This window comes from Passer montanus, unplaced genomic scaffold (assembly GCF_014805655.1).
Source record: "Passer montanus isolate IOZ18808 unplaced genomic scaffold, ASM1480565v1 scaffold65, whole genome shotgun sequence".
In the NCBI taxonomy this organism is placed as follows: domain Eukaryota; kingdom Metazoa; phylum Chordata; class Aves; order Passeriformes; family Passeridae; genus Passer; species Passer montanus.
In genome coordinates this window covers 3,964,409-3,981,184 of record NW_024371593.1, presented here as the reverse complement: position 1 = coordinate 3,981,184, position 16,776 = coordinate 3,964,409, and the positions used below count along the sequence as shown (strand labels likewise).

Genomic DNA, 16,776 nt, shown 5'->3' with positions numbered 1-16,776 from the left:
AGTTTTGGTTTGTCTCAGGCTGCAGCTGTAAAGACAGAAAAGACAGAGTAAAATGTATGTTGTATATTTAAGTCTTCCTGGTTTAAATAATACTGAACAAAGCTGACCCATAAATTATAATTTGTGCTTAAGAAACATAACTAATCAAAAATTTATTAAAATAACACCCATTATTAGAGAATAGCAGATGTCATACATTGAATATGCTGCTGTTGTGGAGACTGCTTTGGTTTGAGTTCAATTCATCCTTCCCCTTTATATTTTTATGGCCTTACTAAATATGCTGAGTTCATTCAGGGTTACATAGCTGACCTAGTTTTCCTCTTTTGACCTTAACTTGTCCAGGAGATCATGGTGCTTCTGGTTAATCATTAAAAATTAGGACGTACAACTTTGTTTTTTTCATAGTTGAAATTGTTCTTCAGATGCATGTTAGCTTGTACTTTAAATTTCACTCTGTTCTTTTTACTTATCAATCAAGTCAAAGGTCCATACACAAAAGGCAGCTATTTTGTGTGTGTGGCCTTGATACTAATAGGGTCATAGTAGTAGAGCCTGTAATGTAGCTAATAATTTACATTTGTAATCTTAACTTCTTTCTTGTACCATTCATCTAATGCTTAGAATAAACAGAACAACTTCCTGTTTTGTTTACACTTAGAAAGTTTCATTTCCAGTTCTTTTTTCAATGGCAAATGGTTCAGCATTTCTGATAGGAGCTCAAATAAAAATAATTTTATGCTCTTTCAGTACTTATTGGTCATTAGTCATCCACTCACTGAACACTCCTTTGTTTTCTCAAAATGAGCTGTTGCAAATTCTTGTGGGAAAAGCAATATCAAAACCCAGCAATTTTGAAGTAGCTGAAAGTTATGCATGCATCTGATTTCAAGAGGATATGATCCCATTTCTGACTGTAGGAAAGTAAATGCTTAATGAAGAACTCATTGGTCAGTACTGCATAAACCTGGATGAATCTGTATAGCATTAAAAGTTCTGTTATTAAAATCCCCATTTTGTGGCAAAATAGAGGCCTGCATTCCAGAAGCTCGAAAACTACAAAATATTAGAAAGTTTCTTCTTTTTTTCTGAAAAATACCTGTTGATGGACAGCACAAGTATTTGGTTTTGGTTTGTTTGTTTTTAAAGGATTCTCATCGCTTTGGAAAGAACATCGAGAAAGCAATGGTTGACATCATGGCTTTATTTAACCTTGGCAAAAACTGTACCAAGTGATCTGCTTTCTTGATGCCAAGCAATCTCCTCTTGCTGGGATGAGAACTCTGCTGCACAGTGAACAAGAGCAAGGTTTGTTGAAGAGTAGCTGGAGAAGAAACTGAGTCAGCACCTTCTTGATCACCTATTAAAACCTTAGCAGTATATTAAATGTGTCTTTTTTGTTGTGGTTTGTTTTGGGGTTTTTTTTGTCAGTAGTATGGAAGAGCTTATTTCAAAAAAGGATGACTTCTAAAATCTTCTATGTTTCTAGGGAGGAAGCATAGTATCATTGCATGAAGTCATGTATATTCTAACTTCTGCAGTTTTCTCTTAATTTGTATACACTTTCTCTTTTTTTTTTAACTTTAAATTCGTTTACTTGTTTCCAGAATCAAAGGGATAAAACACACCAACTTAAATACTAGAAAAAGCTAGATTGGCTATGTATTAATAGCAGAATGTTCTTCAATGTATCTGCTGCTTTATGCAAATGTGTGACAAAACTTGTGGGCATTTGCCTTCCTTGATTTCTTTTTAGAGGTAAATTCTGTCAAACATACTAAAAAATCCTTGCTGTAACCCACCTTAACACACTAAGTTGTAGAAATGTTACGATTTTTGAAAAGCAAAAAAAAAAAAAAAAAGAAACCTGCCATTGGATAGTACAATGTGTCCCCTCATTAGCAGGTATCACATTTTTCTTACTGCTTGCAAGCCTCTTTGTGACATTGATTTTATTTCTGTATAAATAAATGGACCTGTGTGCTTGTTCATGCAAGTGCCTTAGAAGAACAGAGATCCTTAGCCCAGGAAAAAGGCACATGCTGGGAGTTGCTTCAGTGGTGAAAGAGGGAAGGTTGTAGCAATGCAGATCTGGTTTTCACATTACACATTAGGATGAAGTGGCATAAGCAGACATGAATATGTTGCCAAATGGTGCAGTCAGGTTTAAAATTCTAATGAAATGCTCCTGTCTGAAATAGCAAAGGTTGGTCCTTAGGAAGGGCAGGACTGACTTTGTTTGGGATTAGCAGATATTCATGTGTTTGTTTTGGTGGGTGCAGTTGGTGGTCACTTGGGTTTCTGGGTCCTGGGAAATGTTAATTTTGTTCCCAAGCTGTTGGGAAGCCTGCAAAGCCGGGCTGCCCGTGTGGGCTGATGGATTGCAGTCTGCCTGGAAGGACCACTGCTGCATTGCCAGCCACCTGCAGGAGAAGGGAAGCTGCTAAAGCCATGGGAAATAGCTCCAGAGTGGGAGAATCATGGCCTTCTCAAACCTCTCCTGGGAGATGCTCTTGGTCAAGCAGTTTCTGAAGGATAGAGGGAGGGAGGGGAAGTTTTTTCACTCAGGAAGGAGCATGGCATTTCTGAGTACAGAAATAAAATGGCTGCTACCAAATGGAGCAACTTCTGCATGATGCTTCTCTTCCCCAGGCTTTATAGCTGTGGTACTTTTTTACATCCTGCAGTGCAGTAAAGTGTACTTGTTAGCACAACCATTTTTGTTATTATTATTTTATATAAGGTACATGATGGTTACTAATACAGTGAATGATGCTCCTGAGCTCTGCTGAGTTTAAAAGACCCTTGGGGTGAATATAAAACTTCTCATTAGACTTTGAATGTTTTCTGGCCAGTATTTCTAACTTTCTATGCCTCTTCATGCTTATTTTTACTCTGATCTAGCTATTCAAACACCTGTGTGTGTGTCCTTGGGGTGGGAACCCTCAAAAATCCAAGATGCATACTTAAGTGACTGCATGCTTACATAAATGTGGGAATCCTCACAGGAGCTGATCCGAGACACTCATTATTTGATTAGGGTACAGTGTGTGGGAAAGGACACTTTGAAATAAGCCTTACTGCATCTGGCAGGCCTGGCACTTACCAAGCTACTGCAACAATTTTATAGTGATCTATTTTTGGAGCTGCAAAAATAATGCACTGGGGGTTTTGGGGGTTGTTTTTGGTGTTGGCTTTTTTTTTTAATTGACCACTGACCAGTCTGTGTTTAAATTAACATACTAGCTTTTAGGATTTTCTTTAAACAAAAAAAAAGGTTTAGATTTGACTCTCAGGTCTTAAGTGTTTCTAGTCTAATTGTAGTTAGTGCAATTTTGCATTCTTGGAGAGTAAGTATGATTGGCACAGAAAGCTGTTTTTTATTGTAAATGTTTAAAATATTCTGTGGTGTTAAATGTATCTTTTTAAATTTTGGAATAGATATAGTCCCTGAACAGATAATATTTTATTTCTTTTTCTTTAAAATGTCAGCAGCATGTAAATAAAATATGCTTTTTGGATGTAAATCTTAGAAATCCACAGTGATTGTAGGTTATTAATAAATAATTTAAATCTTGATGTTCAATATTGTGTACATACAGTAAAACTGCTTGGGTTTTTTTTGCTCAAAGCCATAGGAATGTAACTGAAATTACCTAGACTTGAATGACCCTTCTAGTACAGTGTATTTTATTGTAAAGTTAAATGTTCATATTCCAGTAAAACTGCTAATTTGATACTAAAACTTTGAACCATTCATTCTCAATTAGTTATTTAGGAGATCAAACTTAGGGTTGAGGAGGTGGCTAAAGACCAGGTTGGATGATGATAATTTTTTCTGTTTATGAAATGGCAGTGTGGAGTTGGTGAAATATACTTTGAGTGAGCATTTTTCAAATTTATTATTTCAGCTATTTCATGGCAGAAGTTAGGAAAGCATGGAGTCCATTTACAGGGTGCCATTGTTCAGGATTAATACTGTTCCCAGCTGAACATTCTTTTAAGGCTTGAGGCTTTTGAGGGACTAGGGAAGTATGTGCCTGACCTTGAAAATCATGGTTCTAATTCAGCCTTTGTACCAATTGTTTTCTCATGTAAAATATATTAATTTAAGGTGGTGGATTTTTTTTTAATCTTGTTTAGTTACTTTACATCTGTTGTTGGTTATTTATGTCCAACACTTTGTCTCTATTTTCTACTTCCTTCTGTGACTTCAAAAAACAAAATAAAATTTCACAATTACCACTACTTAGAACAATGTTTAATATCTTTTGTATCTTCTTCCCAGCACCCTTGCTGTAGTCACTTGAAATTCAGGATTTGTTAAACCATTGCTGTTAAATCCAATTGGGAACAGCAGCAGTGAACTGTTCAGTTTATTTTAGCGTGATTTAAACATGTCTTCTAGTTATTAGGGAATGTGTTAATGAACAATTAAAACTACAAGGAATTAAATCTCCCAAAAGAAGCTGAACATGTGGATTCAGCCTTGTCTGCCATCAAATTGTGTCCTCTTTCTTTTTTCTGTAGTGATGCCACATAAAAATTTCAGTGTTCGACTTCAAGCATTCTCCCTCCAGAAGGAGCAGTCATACAGATAATAAAGATGTGATCAGGTGGAACAGTTGCTTTCTTGAAAGAAAGATAAGTTGAAGATAATGAAAGTTTGTTGGTCTCTGTCCCAGAAGCTAAAAATTACATTTAGAAAAATCTTTGTGATTAGTTTCCTTAGTTAGCTTCCTTACAGTTTATCACACTGTGTATGAATGTCTCCTTGCTTTGCCCTTTTTCTTGAAGGTATTAGAGCAAAATTCTGATCAGGTTAAAAAATTGTATTGAAATAAAACTGATTGCTTGTTTCTATGCCGCTTGCTTACCTTCCTAAACTGCTCTCTAGCTAAGGAGGAAGCACAGCACACACAGGTGGAGAGCAAATTGTCAGGTTCAAGCAAATTCCAACTTGAAACTAGAAAACCCAGCTGTAGTTGGTTTCTGTCTTTGTTCCATTTTCTGCTTGGTTGGTTTATTTTTGAAAACACAAATGTAGGTATTAAGTGTGATGCCATTATAGTTGTGAATGCATCTGAATCAGAACTGTGCACTGAACAGAAAAAAACAAATTATATTAAAAATATGTAACAATATCTGGTAATGCTGAACAGGCCACAGCATTTATATGCTTTGTTATGTTATGAAAATGTATGTAACTTCCCATTTCAACAGCACTAAGTCATGGTTTTTGTTTGGTCATTTGGCTTTTTAAAAATTAATCATTTAATACATAAAATAGTTATAAGTTAAAGTTTCTTTTTTTCAGGAGTTCATATCATTCCTATCCCAAGTTGCAGGTAAGAATAAATGTTTTTGTTTGAAAGACATCAAATGCTCAAACTATTTCTCTCAGCATGTCTTTTACAAAAGAATAGTAATATTTCTTTCACAAGAATGTAATACTGCAATGCCATCCAAATCTTTTATTGATGCAAGGGAGTTCTTGGTTAAAACACTCATCTTTTTATAAACAAGACATGCATTATTTTATGTACTAGAATTCCTTCAGTGATATCTGTGGTTCACCTCACACTTGTGCTTCCTTCAGTGATATCTGTGGTTCACCTCACACTTGTGCTTCTGTGTATGAGTAAACAGCAAGTATGCAGGCAAGGTTTTATGCTAATTGGAAGAATCTGTCCAACCACTGACTGTCTAAAATGGGCTTTATTCTAAGTTCCAGAGGGTAAGAGGTGCTTTCAAACGGTGTCTGATCTGTTGACAAATGAGAGGCAGACAAAAATGTTGCTCTGTAGATTTCCTACATTGCAGAGCAAGAGAAAATAGCATCTGGAATTTTTGCCTGTTTCTGGTCCTCAAGGCCCAAGTCTAACTGGCTCCTGTCTTTGCCTTGCACATTCTGATTCCAGTTCAGGACAGTTAGGAAGGGATCTTCTCCTAAGGCCACCTGAACCCAAACTGCCAAGTGGGACTGCCCCAAATAACCCTGGGCAGCTGATTCATTAGTGTTTGAGCTTTTTTCCATCTGCAGTCTATGTAAAGGAACAGGGCTGAATATTCAAATCTGCCTCTAACATCAGCAACCCCTACCTGTGCAGGGATGTTCTTTACAACTTAATTATTCTCTTAAAATCCTTGATCAAATATAAAATCCTTATTCAAATATAAATTCCCAGGGTATGTGCAAGACGAGTTATAGAAATTTGGGCTTTTCATGAAGATGTTTCTGAAATGTACTGTAATTAGAAAACAGGAATTTTAAGGTGGTCTGTTCAGGGGTCAAAGTGTGTACTGAGAGCAGCAAGGCTTAGTCTAGAAGTGTGACTTTTGGGAAGATGACACTGTAATCATGGAATCATAGAACATGCTGAGTTGGAAGGGACCCATCAGGATCCCCAGGACAGGGTTGGCCCTCCTGGCTGCTGGCTCAACATTAATTTCCTTTAACGAGTTGGTGGGTTGGCAAGGTAGGTGAAAGATTGGTTTCCTGTAGAACCACATCTGTGATGAAGTGCCAGAGCACACAGTTGTTAATTTTGGAACAATCTGATTTATGGTACAGCTGAATTTGTAGTCAGTTTCAGATGATTATTTCTTACTTAGACTAAATCCTACTTATCCTCAGTCAATTTATGTAGTTCAAATTTAAGTAATTTTTTACATACTTGGTTGTGACTGTTGCCTAACTTCTTCAGGGCCATTTAGAAATAAGAGAATGCTTCTTGGTGTTGAAAACACTGAATGCCAATGTTACTGTGAAGTATGTTACTGTTCATTGTCATTCTTTAGGAGTATTTTTACTTGAATTACAAGCAAGTCATTCTGCCATTGACAATTAAATTGACTATTCACAGTGTTACACTTGAATACAATCCATGCTTTAAAAAACGTTATTTATGCAGCAAAATAATAAAATTTATTGTCTTTGTTTGGGATTTAAAGTAGGTTTTAAAGCACACCTGTTAAAATTTAAAACTTTATATTGCTGGCTGAAGTAAGAGAGACAGTCAGTATTGTTACTGAGACAGCAATTCTTCAGAGTACAAATGTTTACAAGTCTGGCTGCAAGTCATTAGCATTGCGCAGTGTAGCAGAGGAAGCCAGATGTTCACACAGAAATCATTCCAGCCCTGTGGTAATTATATGCTGTAACTGATAGCAAAATTATATGCTAGAGAAAATTGACTCATTTGTACTGTGCTAGCGTGGAAAGTCACACTTAGTAAGTGCCATATCAAGAATAATAAGGTAGTTCCTTGAACTTGCAGTCTAAGTTTTACCTCGCTATGCTGCTGCAGATGTGTGTGTATATATATATTGTGCTATTTTATATATATAAAACATATTACTTTCTATTCAACAGCTGTTTAACAAACAAAGAGAAAAATCTATGTGAAGATTTCTTTATCCAGAGGAAAACTCTTGATTTATCAACCACAACTAAATAAATGAAGTGTTACAATGGCATGTTAAGGAGCTACAGTTTCAGATCTTAATAGGTGCTTCCAGAAATTAAGGGGGGAAAAGCAAACATCTTAATGCACAGTGATCCATTTGTTTTTTGAGATTCCAGCTGTGATTATGAAGCTTTATTGGATAGGTGGTACGCATAGGAAAATCTTTATGTGCTTGGAATTACATCTCATTAGATTTAAACTAATCATCAGCTTTTCATTCCAGGTTATCCACCAATTGGAAGCAGGTACTCAAATACAGTTCATACAAACAGTTGTGGCATACAGAAGCTAAAATTAGTTCATCTAATTCCTGACTATCACAACCAAAATAATTATCTTCAGTCAGGTACAATAAAAACAAAAATTGCCTCCAGATATTTTGATGTTATATAGGTACAAATTTATATATTTGTCTAGATAATACACTTTCAATATAGTGTATCATAGATTGTTGATTTGCAACTGCTTGTGTTTATGTTCTTAAGCAGCAACAGGGCAGATCAGCCAAAGGTAATGGAGACACCACTACTTATTATTTTAATGTCTTTTTTAGCTGAAAAATTGCCAGGCATTCCAGGGACATAAGATTGATAGATATCTTAAAATTATTGGAAGTTTTATTATGGATCACTTTCCATATAAATCACTTTTAGCACAAGCACCTGAATGCTTCTGCATTTACCCCCGTTTGCCACCAAGGGACACTGTTTCTCTATAAATGAGAAGCCTTGAGGGCTACGGGATTTTCTTTAGTCTTGGGATTCGGAACGTCTCAGTAATATTTAGATAATTATGTGAACTTGAAATGCCGTGAAGTTGTTAAAAAAACCCTGGGTTTTGCTGTCCTAAAGTTAGTGCTGTTTAGATGGAGTAGCACGTTTTCATTTAAGCAGCAGCAAAATATTTGAATTTCAGTTTTAATGTACAAAAGTATTTCTTTACCTAAATATAGCTTGCTCAAAACATTTTTACATGCTTTATTTCGTTATTTATTATTATAATTTTATATAGTCTTTTATTTTGATAGGCGTTGAAACACAAAGCATTTTCACACCCTACCAGCACAGATACTGCTCAGGACAGCAGCAGGGGCTGGGTGTGGACATCCCTCAGCAAATGCTCCAGGTGTGGAGCCTGTTTGCTTTTATTTGCCAGAAGCCATCAGAAGGGCAAAACACACATTCAAGTTAAAGGTCATGTTCCCCTTTCAAATTCAAATTGTCATTTATTTGCTGTAATGGCAGGGAAGGAGACCCTGAGGGGGAGCATGCTGTCATGTGTTCTTTAGTTTTTATTTGCTTGAGTTTTTTCTGTTCTACTCACTTCAGAGTAAGTACAAGAATTAAGACAAGGAATTGAAAGTTTCTTGGGATTATTCTCTTCAGTTTTTGTGATGTCCTTTGGTTTCTTTTCTTTCGTTTTCCTCTTTCCTTAGATGGGAAGAAAGTAAATACAAGTTCAAGATTCATCTTGTATTCTTACAATGTAAAGTACAACATACATTCCTTTTCCTCTTTTTGAAATGGGTTGTTAAGGCTTGGTTTTTATCAATTCTGTGTATTTTCTAGTCCACACAGTAGTTTAGCTGGCACTCTATACTTTCTGCATATAATGGTTTTCTGGTTTCAAAATGTGCTAGAAGTAACACCAGTTTTTGGTGAGAAAAGTACATTTATTTCACTTGTGAATCTTTAAATTTGGTATTATATAGATCATGCTCCTTTCTGAGAACCCTTTTAAGACTCTCCTGGGGTGATCAAAAGCACATTGACTTTTACCAGAAAACGGAGAATATTTTCTTTCCTAAAATCATTAGGATTTTTACACATTTGTCTTTTTATTCAGGTTTCTTAACATCACTGCAATTGTGCAGTTCATTTGCCTCAAAAACATGTCATTATCTTACTTAATAGAGATGTTTCTAAATCTAATTAGCATGTGTTTAGCCTGTATTTTTAACACTAATGATTTCCTTTAATATTTAATTGCAGAGCCTTTTTAAGAGGCAGACTTGCTAGGTAGCAGCAATTAAAAAAAAAAGATAAAAACAGTACTTACCATTTCAAAACAATAGAATCATTTCCTTGTAGTTGTACATGTTTTTTCTCTCTTTTTTTCAACCTGTGTAGCTTACCTTTTGTTTTAGGGGCTACAAAGTCCAAGAAACCACATAACTGCACCAAATCTCAGTGTCTTTACCTGTAAGTAAAAATGTTTCAACATTTAAGGGTTACTAATTGCAGTATGTAGATGAAAGGACAAACATACAGAAATGTGCTTTAAGACAAATACTATGTTTGTGTTAAAAATTATTCATCTGATACTGAGATAGAAAGATCCTCAATTGATGTAGATTTGTATCACAGAAGCTCAGAATTTCGTGCAGAGCTGATGATTTCATATAACCCATAGTATGAAAAAAAAGAAGTGAATCTGGAAGCAGGTTTGGAAAACCCTGTGTAGAATGCAAATGCTGTGTAAAAAATGAAATTTCCCTGTCTTACTGATGCTTTCATACATGAATAATATGCACAGAGGTGTACACACAGTAATTAGATTTGATTCTTTGACGGACTGGGTATATTTTACAAAATGTAAATTTGATAGAGAGAAGCTCAGTGTCTAGATTTGGATGTGATTAAATTACACAGAGACAAACATTTTTCTTTAGTAGAAACTGAACATTCTGCTTAAAAGTAGAGCTTAAATTTCAAAACTTAAACAAGTTAAAATATTTTTATGTTGTTTTGCATGGTTAATAATAAATACTGTGATTGCTTTCCCAATGCTGTTTTTTCAACAACTGAAACTGCAGTAATTGTTACAGCAACTGAGTTCATGAAACTGAGTGATTAAAAGCCACTAAGATTTCTTTAAAAATGAAAAAGAAAAATGTACAATACACACTAGTATCAGCTTCATGTATAAAAAATACAGTTGTTGTTTTTTTTCCATTAGTTACAGTATTTGAAATATATTCTTTTTAGCCTAAACAAAGCTGAGCATTACCTCTGTATTATTTTTACATAAAGAAACGTAGGGATGTCATTCATTCCTTTTTCAGAATGTTGGATTAAAACTAGTCATATGTTAACTGAATGATAATTTTTATTCTTTCAAGGTAGCATTATATCCCAAAATTAAGTTCAGAAAGTTTTTTATTTGAATGAAAATATATTGTGTCACAAAGTCAGACAATAAGTAAAAGACATGAGGCAGGATCTGACTGTTGCATGCAGATGGAGGCAGAGACTTTTTGTTTAACCCTTCCCTGTCGGCACCCATTCAGCAGAATTTATATAGCTTAATTATGTAGTGAGAACGTAGTCTTCCATATGATAAATCAAGAAAAATCAGAAGCAATCTGTTAGAAGTAGGATCTACTCAGAACAGAAATCCACTTCCTAAAACTCCCAGTATGACTGAGTTTCAGTAGGATCATTACCACTAAACAAGAAATTAGAGTTAGGACTAGTGATATAAACATGGATTAAATGTAGAAATGAGGAGCATGAATTAAGATTCAATTTGCTGGGAGGAATAGAAAAAGGATAAATACATTATAGATGAACTTAGAATTCTTGAAAAGCTGAATTCTGTGTAACATGTTCTCATCATCAGATGCATCTTTATTTGAGAACACACAGCAGGGAACAATGCCAGAATATAAAGTGTCAAGTTACTAAGTTCAAAAGACAGATGAACTCAAATGATGATGAGAAAAAAACTAGGAATTTTGACTAGTCAAGCGTTAGGAAAATAATAAAGAGGAAAAATGACTGGGAAAATTTAAAAGAAGTAATACAGAGAATTAAAACACAATCCACTCCATGAGATATTTACATAAAAATTGAAAGCTGCTATTAGCTGCTCTTCCTATTATTTATGTTTAAAGTTAGTCCCTGCTTGGTTAGACCAGGTGACATCAAATTTAGTCAACTATACTTAATATTCTTAGGGATTAAATATTTCCTTTTCAATGCAGAGATTATTAAAAAATATAACACATTCTGACAGGGAACCCTTCTCTTTTTACACTACATGGTCCACTTGAAGAGCTGACATATATGGACAGAAGAAGAAAAGGGTAAATGTCAAAAGGGCCCAGGTTTTAATAAAAAGCAGAATGCAGAGGAACATGAAAGGAAATGGAAATATGAGAGGCACACCTCAGGAAGTGTAAACTGGCAGAAAGTAGCAAGATCTAAGAAATAGCTTCTAATTCTGTATTAGTTTTGTACTGGTTTGAGGCAAGGAAAGGCAAAAAGAAAGATGTGAATTAAATGGTAAATCAGAAGGTCACCATTGGCTACCAATATTTGTTCATATCCTACAGCTATGAAAAAGCTTTATACTGTTCCAGGGAATACTGGAAAGTTTATTTTTAGTAGAGGAAGGAAGATGTTTGTAATATTTTATAAAATGCTGGGAGATAATCATTTGGTTTACTGTGTAGAGTTCTGGTCATCTGTGCTCATGAAAAATAAGCTTGATTTGGAACAGATGCAGTCCTCAGAGTCTCCTGGGACAAATGAGAGAATGGAATATGTGTCTTTAATGGAGAGAACAGAGGAGTTTGATTTAGTCTAGGCAAATTAAGTCTGAGTAGATATATGCTTCCTCTTCATAACTGAATTCAGGAAATTGATGTTGAAGAGGGCTAGAAGTCGTTAACGGGTACGTATCACTTAAATTTAGAAAGGAAAGGAAGTTTTCTTAGCTGTTCAAAGAGTGAGGTTCTGAAATGTTCTTCCAGAGAGGATAGTGTGAGCCAAGAATCTGAACTATTTAAAATGGAACTTCAAAAATTGTGAAACAGATTTCCAAAAATTGTGAAACAAGAGCCTAAACTATTTAAAAGTGGAACTTCAAAAAATGTGAAACAAATTTCCTGTAGACAATAAATCCCTGGTACAAAGTTTTGGGTGTCTATACATATGGCATGTTCAGAGGATTCTGAAAGGAAAGACAGTAGATGATACCATTTTTCCTTTCCTGAATCTCATAGTTCAGGGCTTTTACTAGTCACCCATGGCATCCAAAAAAATACTTCACTTCATTGATATGTTTAGAACCACTAAATACTGACAACAAATGCTGAGGCAAAATGCAGGCAGTGTGTATTCACCTTGAATACACACTGAGATATTGAGATATTGAATAGTCCTGTTTAAATGCTTTAGCTTGAATTGGTCAAACACTCTTTTGGATCATGAAAGAATTTGCAATGACAATTTTTTTTTCAAATTATTCTCTGTGAGAGAATTGAGAACAATATTCTGCTAATTTAAAGACTTACTTGATGTTGATGGCCTCTGGCACAGGCAGCCGTGCTCCAGGAGTGGGGAAGGAGGTTGTGGGGTCTGTTGGTGCCCTGGAGCCCTGAGGGTATGGCAGAACCACGGGTCTGTTGTGCTCTCCAGGTTGTGCTGATGAGACAGAAACCTGTAAGGCAGGTGTCCCTTTTCCTCCCTATCTAATGAACAGCTCATCCCCATTTTACTCTTTGAATACCCCCTGATTTGTTAGGTTTTGTATTTAGTTTGGGGGTTGTTTTCCTTTTTGTTGTTGTTTGAAGAGTTGTGGGGCTGGAGGTTGCATCCTGGCTTGGTCATTTTAGCCTTCTGTTAGTGACCCCAGTAAATCTTTTCATTCTCCACTCAAAAGGAGTTCAGGAAACTCCTTTTCAGTATTTTTAATCTAGACATTTTCTCCTCTTGCTGTCATAGTAATATAGCCCCACATTGGCCAGCTTCTGTTATCTGCAGAATCTGATTCTTTCTCACACCCTGTTATGTTAACCCTGGCCAGCTCTGACCTTCTCTATACATACCTTTGCAGTTAATATTGCTGAAAGTGATTAATTTTGTACTGATACAAAATTATTATATTTTTCTCATTTTATTATGCTGCACTATTAGGGGGAGCAGTCATTTCTTACTGAATGACAAAACCCTACTGTCATGATTTAATCCCGATGTTTAGGTGATTTTAGTTTATGCTTTTCAATTGCAGGAACAGAAAAAAAAGTGGGGGAAAAAGACTTACCATACCTGTTGTAGTGACAGCTCTGTGTGTGTTTGGTGCTCTGGGTGTAAAGCCATGGTAAATCAGCTCATTCTGTGGAGCTACTTGTGAGCTATTGATCTTCACCCAAATGGTTTTCATTCCAGCTGTTGCAGTGTGGCAGCCTGCTGTGGTATATTTTATAGTGTTTATTCACTATGGTGGGTTTTTGCAATCATAGTCAATAACTAATTAAGCCATGTCTGGCCTTTTGAGATGTGCTAATAAGCTTTGAAATGTACCAGTTATTTACACACTGCAGACAGAAATTATGTGGCTGAGGAGCTAAAGAGGGACTGTAAAGATCTGAGTTCACTTTTGCACTGTGTCACATGCTTCTGGGCTGGGCTTGAGACACTCACCAAATTTCCATGGCTTTGACTCAGGAAAATATTGGAGCGAATGCTGTTATGTTGTCAGGGGCCTTCTTAAGTTAGGACTCTTGGAAGTGGGATGACAGGTCCCTACCTCCCCCTTGTTTTCCTGCACTGTCATTTATGAGTCCATAACTCACCCCAAATCTCCCCATTTACTTCAGCAAGCTCTGACTTGGGCTTTTAGAAGAATAAGGAATACCAGGTCCCGACCTGGTACTCACAGAAAGGCTCTCTGAGCCCAGCTGGGGGTCTCATCTAGAACACAAATGACATGTTTGGAAAGAGAAGAGGTGTATAGTTAATTTGCAAAACCCAGTAGCTCTCCTGTAACTACATGCCAAAATAATGCTTTCATAAATCTTCATTACAGAGTGGATATTTGCCATTCAGTATTACCCACTTCAGAGACCAAATGTGACTCATTATTAAATTACTTCAATCTGTGCTGATGTAGAAGCACCCCTGACACATCTCTTTGTGAGCCATTTCTTCAGAGTAATTGCATTAGTAATAGCCGATTACACAGCAATCTTATGTTCCTACAAAATTAAGGTAATTACTGTAGCTAAAAACACATCCCTCTGTATTCTGTCCTAGCAAGGAAGCTGGTAAAAGGCAGTGTAATGCTTCAATTCTTTGTAACAAGAGAAACATTAAGGCATAATTACATTATTGATGCGGCGTAGGAGAAGTTTTCATATTTGAAAGGAGCATGGAAACAAAATAAGAGTTTGAAGCTATAAAATCTTAGTCTAGAAAGGGGGGAAAAAAAAGATCTTTTGCATGTAGATGCCTTAGCAAGTATGGAGGAAATGTATTTGAACTACATGAATGAGTTTGTGTTCTGTACTTTGAAAGTATTTGAAAGATGTCTGTCTTTGAAGTAGATTTTGTTATGCAAAAGTGCAATTTTCTTGGTTCCAGATGTTCCAGAGAAACTCACACAGTTTAATTTTTATACAAAATAAATGGGTATTAATTTTTTAATTTAATGGCAAACCTGAATGCTAGGGTCAGATTCTAATTAGACTGTGTGCTGTAGAATTTGATTTTTATTTTAATTTTCATCTTTCTTTATGTCTTTGAGGGAAACTTGACATTTGACATTTTCTTTAATACAATATCAGAAGTTTAATATAACAGCTGAGGGAGAGCAGACAGGCCATCCCCTGTAAATGTAGCTAAGTAATAAAAACCTAAATATTCTAGGAGGGATATTGAAAAATTAATCTCTTCAGAGACATTGTGCAGTGTCAAAATTCACTGACAGAGGGATCCACTAGGTCATGAGAGAGTGGAAGTTTGTGTCTGGCTGGGGGCTGATGAGAGTCTGTTAAATGATGTAACTATTCCTTGCAGATTTTGCTTTCTGTAGGATCAACGTGCCATGGTTGAAATGCTGATAGAGAAGAAATGTTCAGCTGTGCAATGTATCTTGCAGTACATCATATGAAAAACTCCTAGGATTAACATGGTGCTCAAAATTGTTTTGACTACTAAGGTAAATCCTAGCAACTAAATATTGGTTTTTCAATTGACACAGCAGAATATGAGAATGTGTCAGATTCAGCTAAATTCCTTTTATGCAAGTATCTTAGCAACTGTTGTATATAGTTTACATCTACTAGGAATATTCATGGTGAAAGAAGTTGTTCTTTTAAAATGTTTACAAATTAGAAATCTTAGGAGATCCTAGTAACAACTTCAAAAACATTTTTGCAGGATGAGAAATCATGGAAGATAAGCTTATTTTTCTGTTACATACCAACTGAGGACAGTGGGAAGTAACTACAGCAGGAAGCTCTCCAAGGCTGCATTTTTAAAGATAATGTGATCACATTTGGGAACATTTTGTGTTGTAAAAGGTATTTTTTATCTGCTGTGTCAGGTGATCACAAAGACAGTGTTTGCAGGAGACACCTCACTCCTTTAGCAGCCAAGCATGTGAGGGTGATAGGCCCAGGAACAGAGAAGACAAATATAATCATGGAGCTGGATGAATATTGCTGCATCACTTGACAGGTTTTGGAAGGAAGCTCTCTGAGGATGGCAAAGATGTATTTATCTGGTATTTTGAATACTGGTGCTTCCCACAGACAATTTTGGAAATTATATGGGGAGCTATAAGCTTTTCATTTACTTGTACTCTCTCATGCATAATGTAAGGAGAAGAAAAGATGAGCTGTATTAGTAAGCCTTTAGCTTTCATAACTCTCAGGTGTAACTTTAATGAGATAAAATGAAGTTTCATCCTGGAACAAATTGATTTTAACATTTTCTGGTCTTTAAAGAAACTTACACTGCGACTTCACAACAGTTACATTCAGTTGACTTTTTAAATTGTTGATTTTCAGTGTGAGGAGAGGTTTGCAGCAAACATCAGCAAGGCTTTGTTTTATTAAAAGCAGCTTACCTGTGTATGTTGTACTGTAAATCTTCTTTTGATGTTCAGAACTTTCCTTAGTGTTGAACTCAGGTTGTTTAGTCTAAAACCCAAATGAGAAAAAAAACCAAAAAGCATCTTTTTCCTGGGCATTCTGCAGAGAGCAGTGCTTGGTATCTATGATTAATTTTCCCAAGCTATTATTGCTGCACTGAGAAGGAGAAGTTTCCTCTGACACAAGCAGGTGTTGGGTTTGGGTCCTACATCTGCACAGCAGCTGCTGCAGACATAGCTGTTTATCTTACCAGCCTGGAGTACTGTTCTTGCAAAGCCTTGAAAGCATCTATTTATCTAGCTCCATACCAGGAGATGAAACCCAAATCATGCTTTGGTTCTGTGATATTTACACTGCTTCACAGCATCCTTATCTTGTCAGGGCGGTTTCTGTTTCCTGCTGTCATCCTGCTGCTGTTCTTTTGGA

General features: G+C 35.9%; 1 protein-coding gene across 7 annotated transcripts in view; it reads left to right on the top strand.

Moving 5' to 3' along the window:
- Window positions 1–4,252, top strand: part of CPT1A (carnitine palmitoyltransferase 1A) — a 38,749-nt gene extending 34,497 nt beyond the window's left edge. For all 7 annotated transcript variants that reach the window (XM_039728313.1, XM_039728315.1, XM_039728316.1 and 4 more), the window contains one exon: window positions 1,150–4,252. In XM_039728313.1, coding sequence (XP_039584247.1) covers window positions 1,150–1,236 — 87 coding nt within the window. In that variant the 3' untranslated portion in view covers window positions 1,237–4,252. The remainder of the gene's footprint in view (window positions 1–1,149) is intronic.
- Window positions 4,253–16,776: the final 12,524 nt, after the last annotated feature.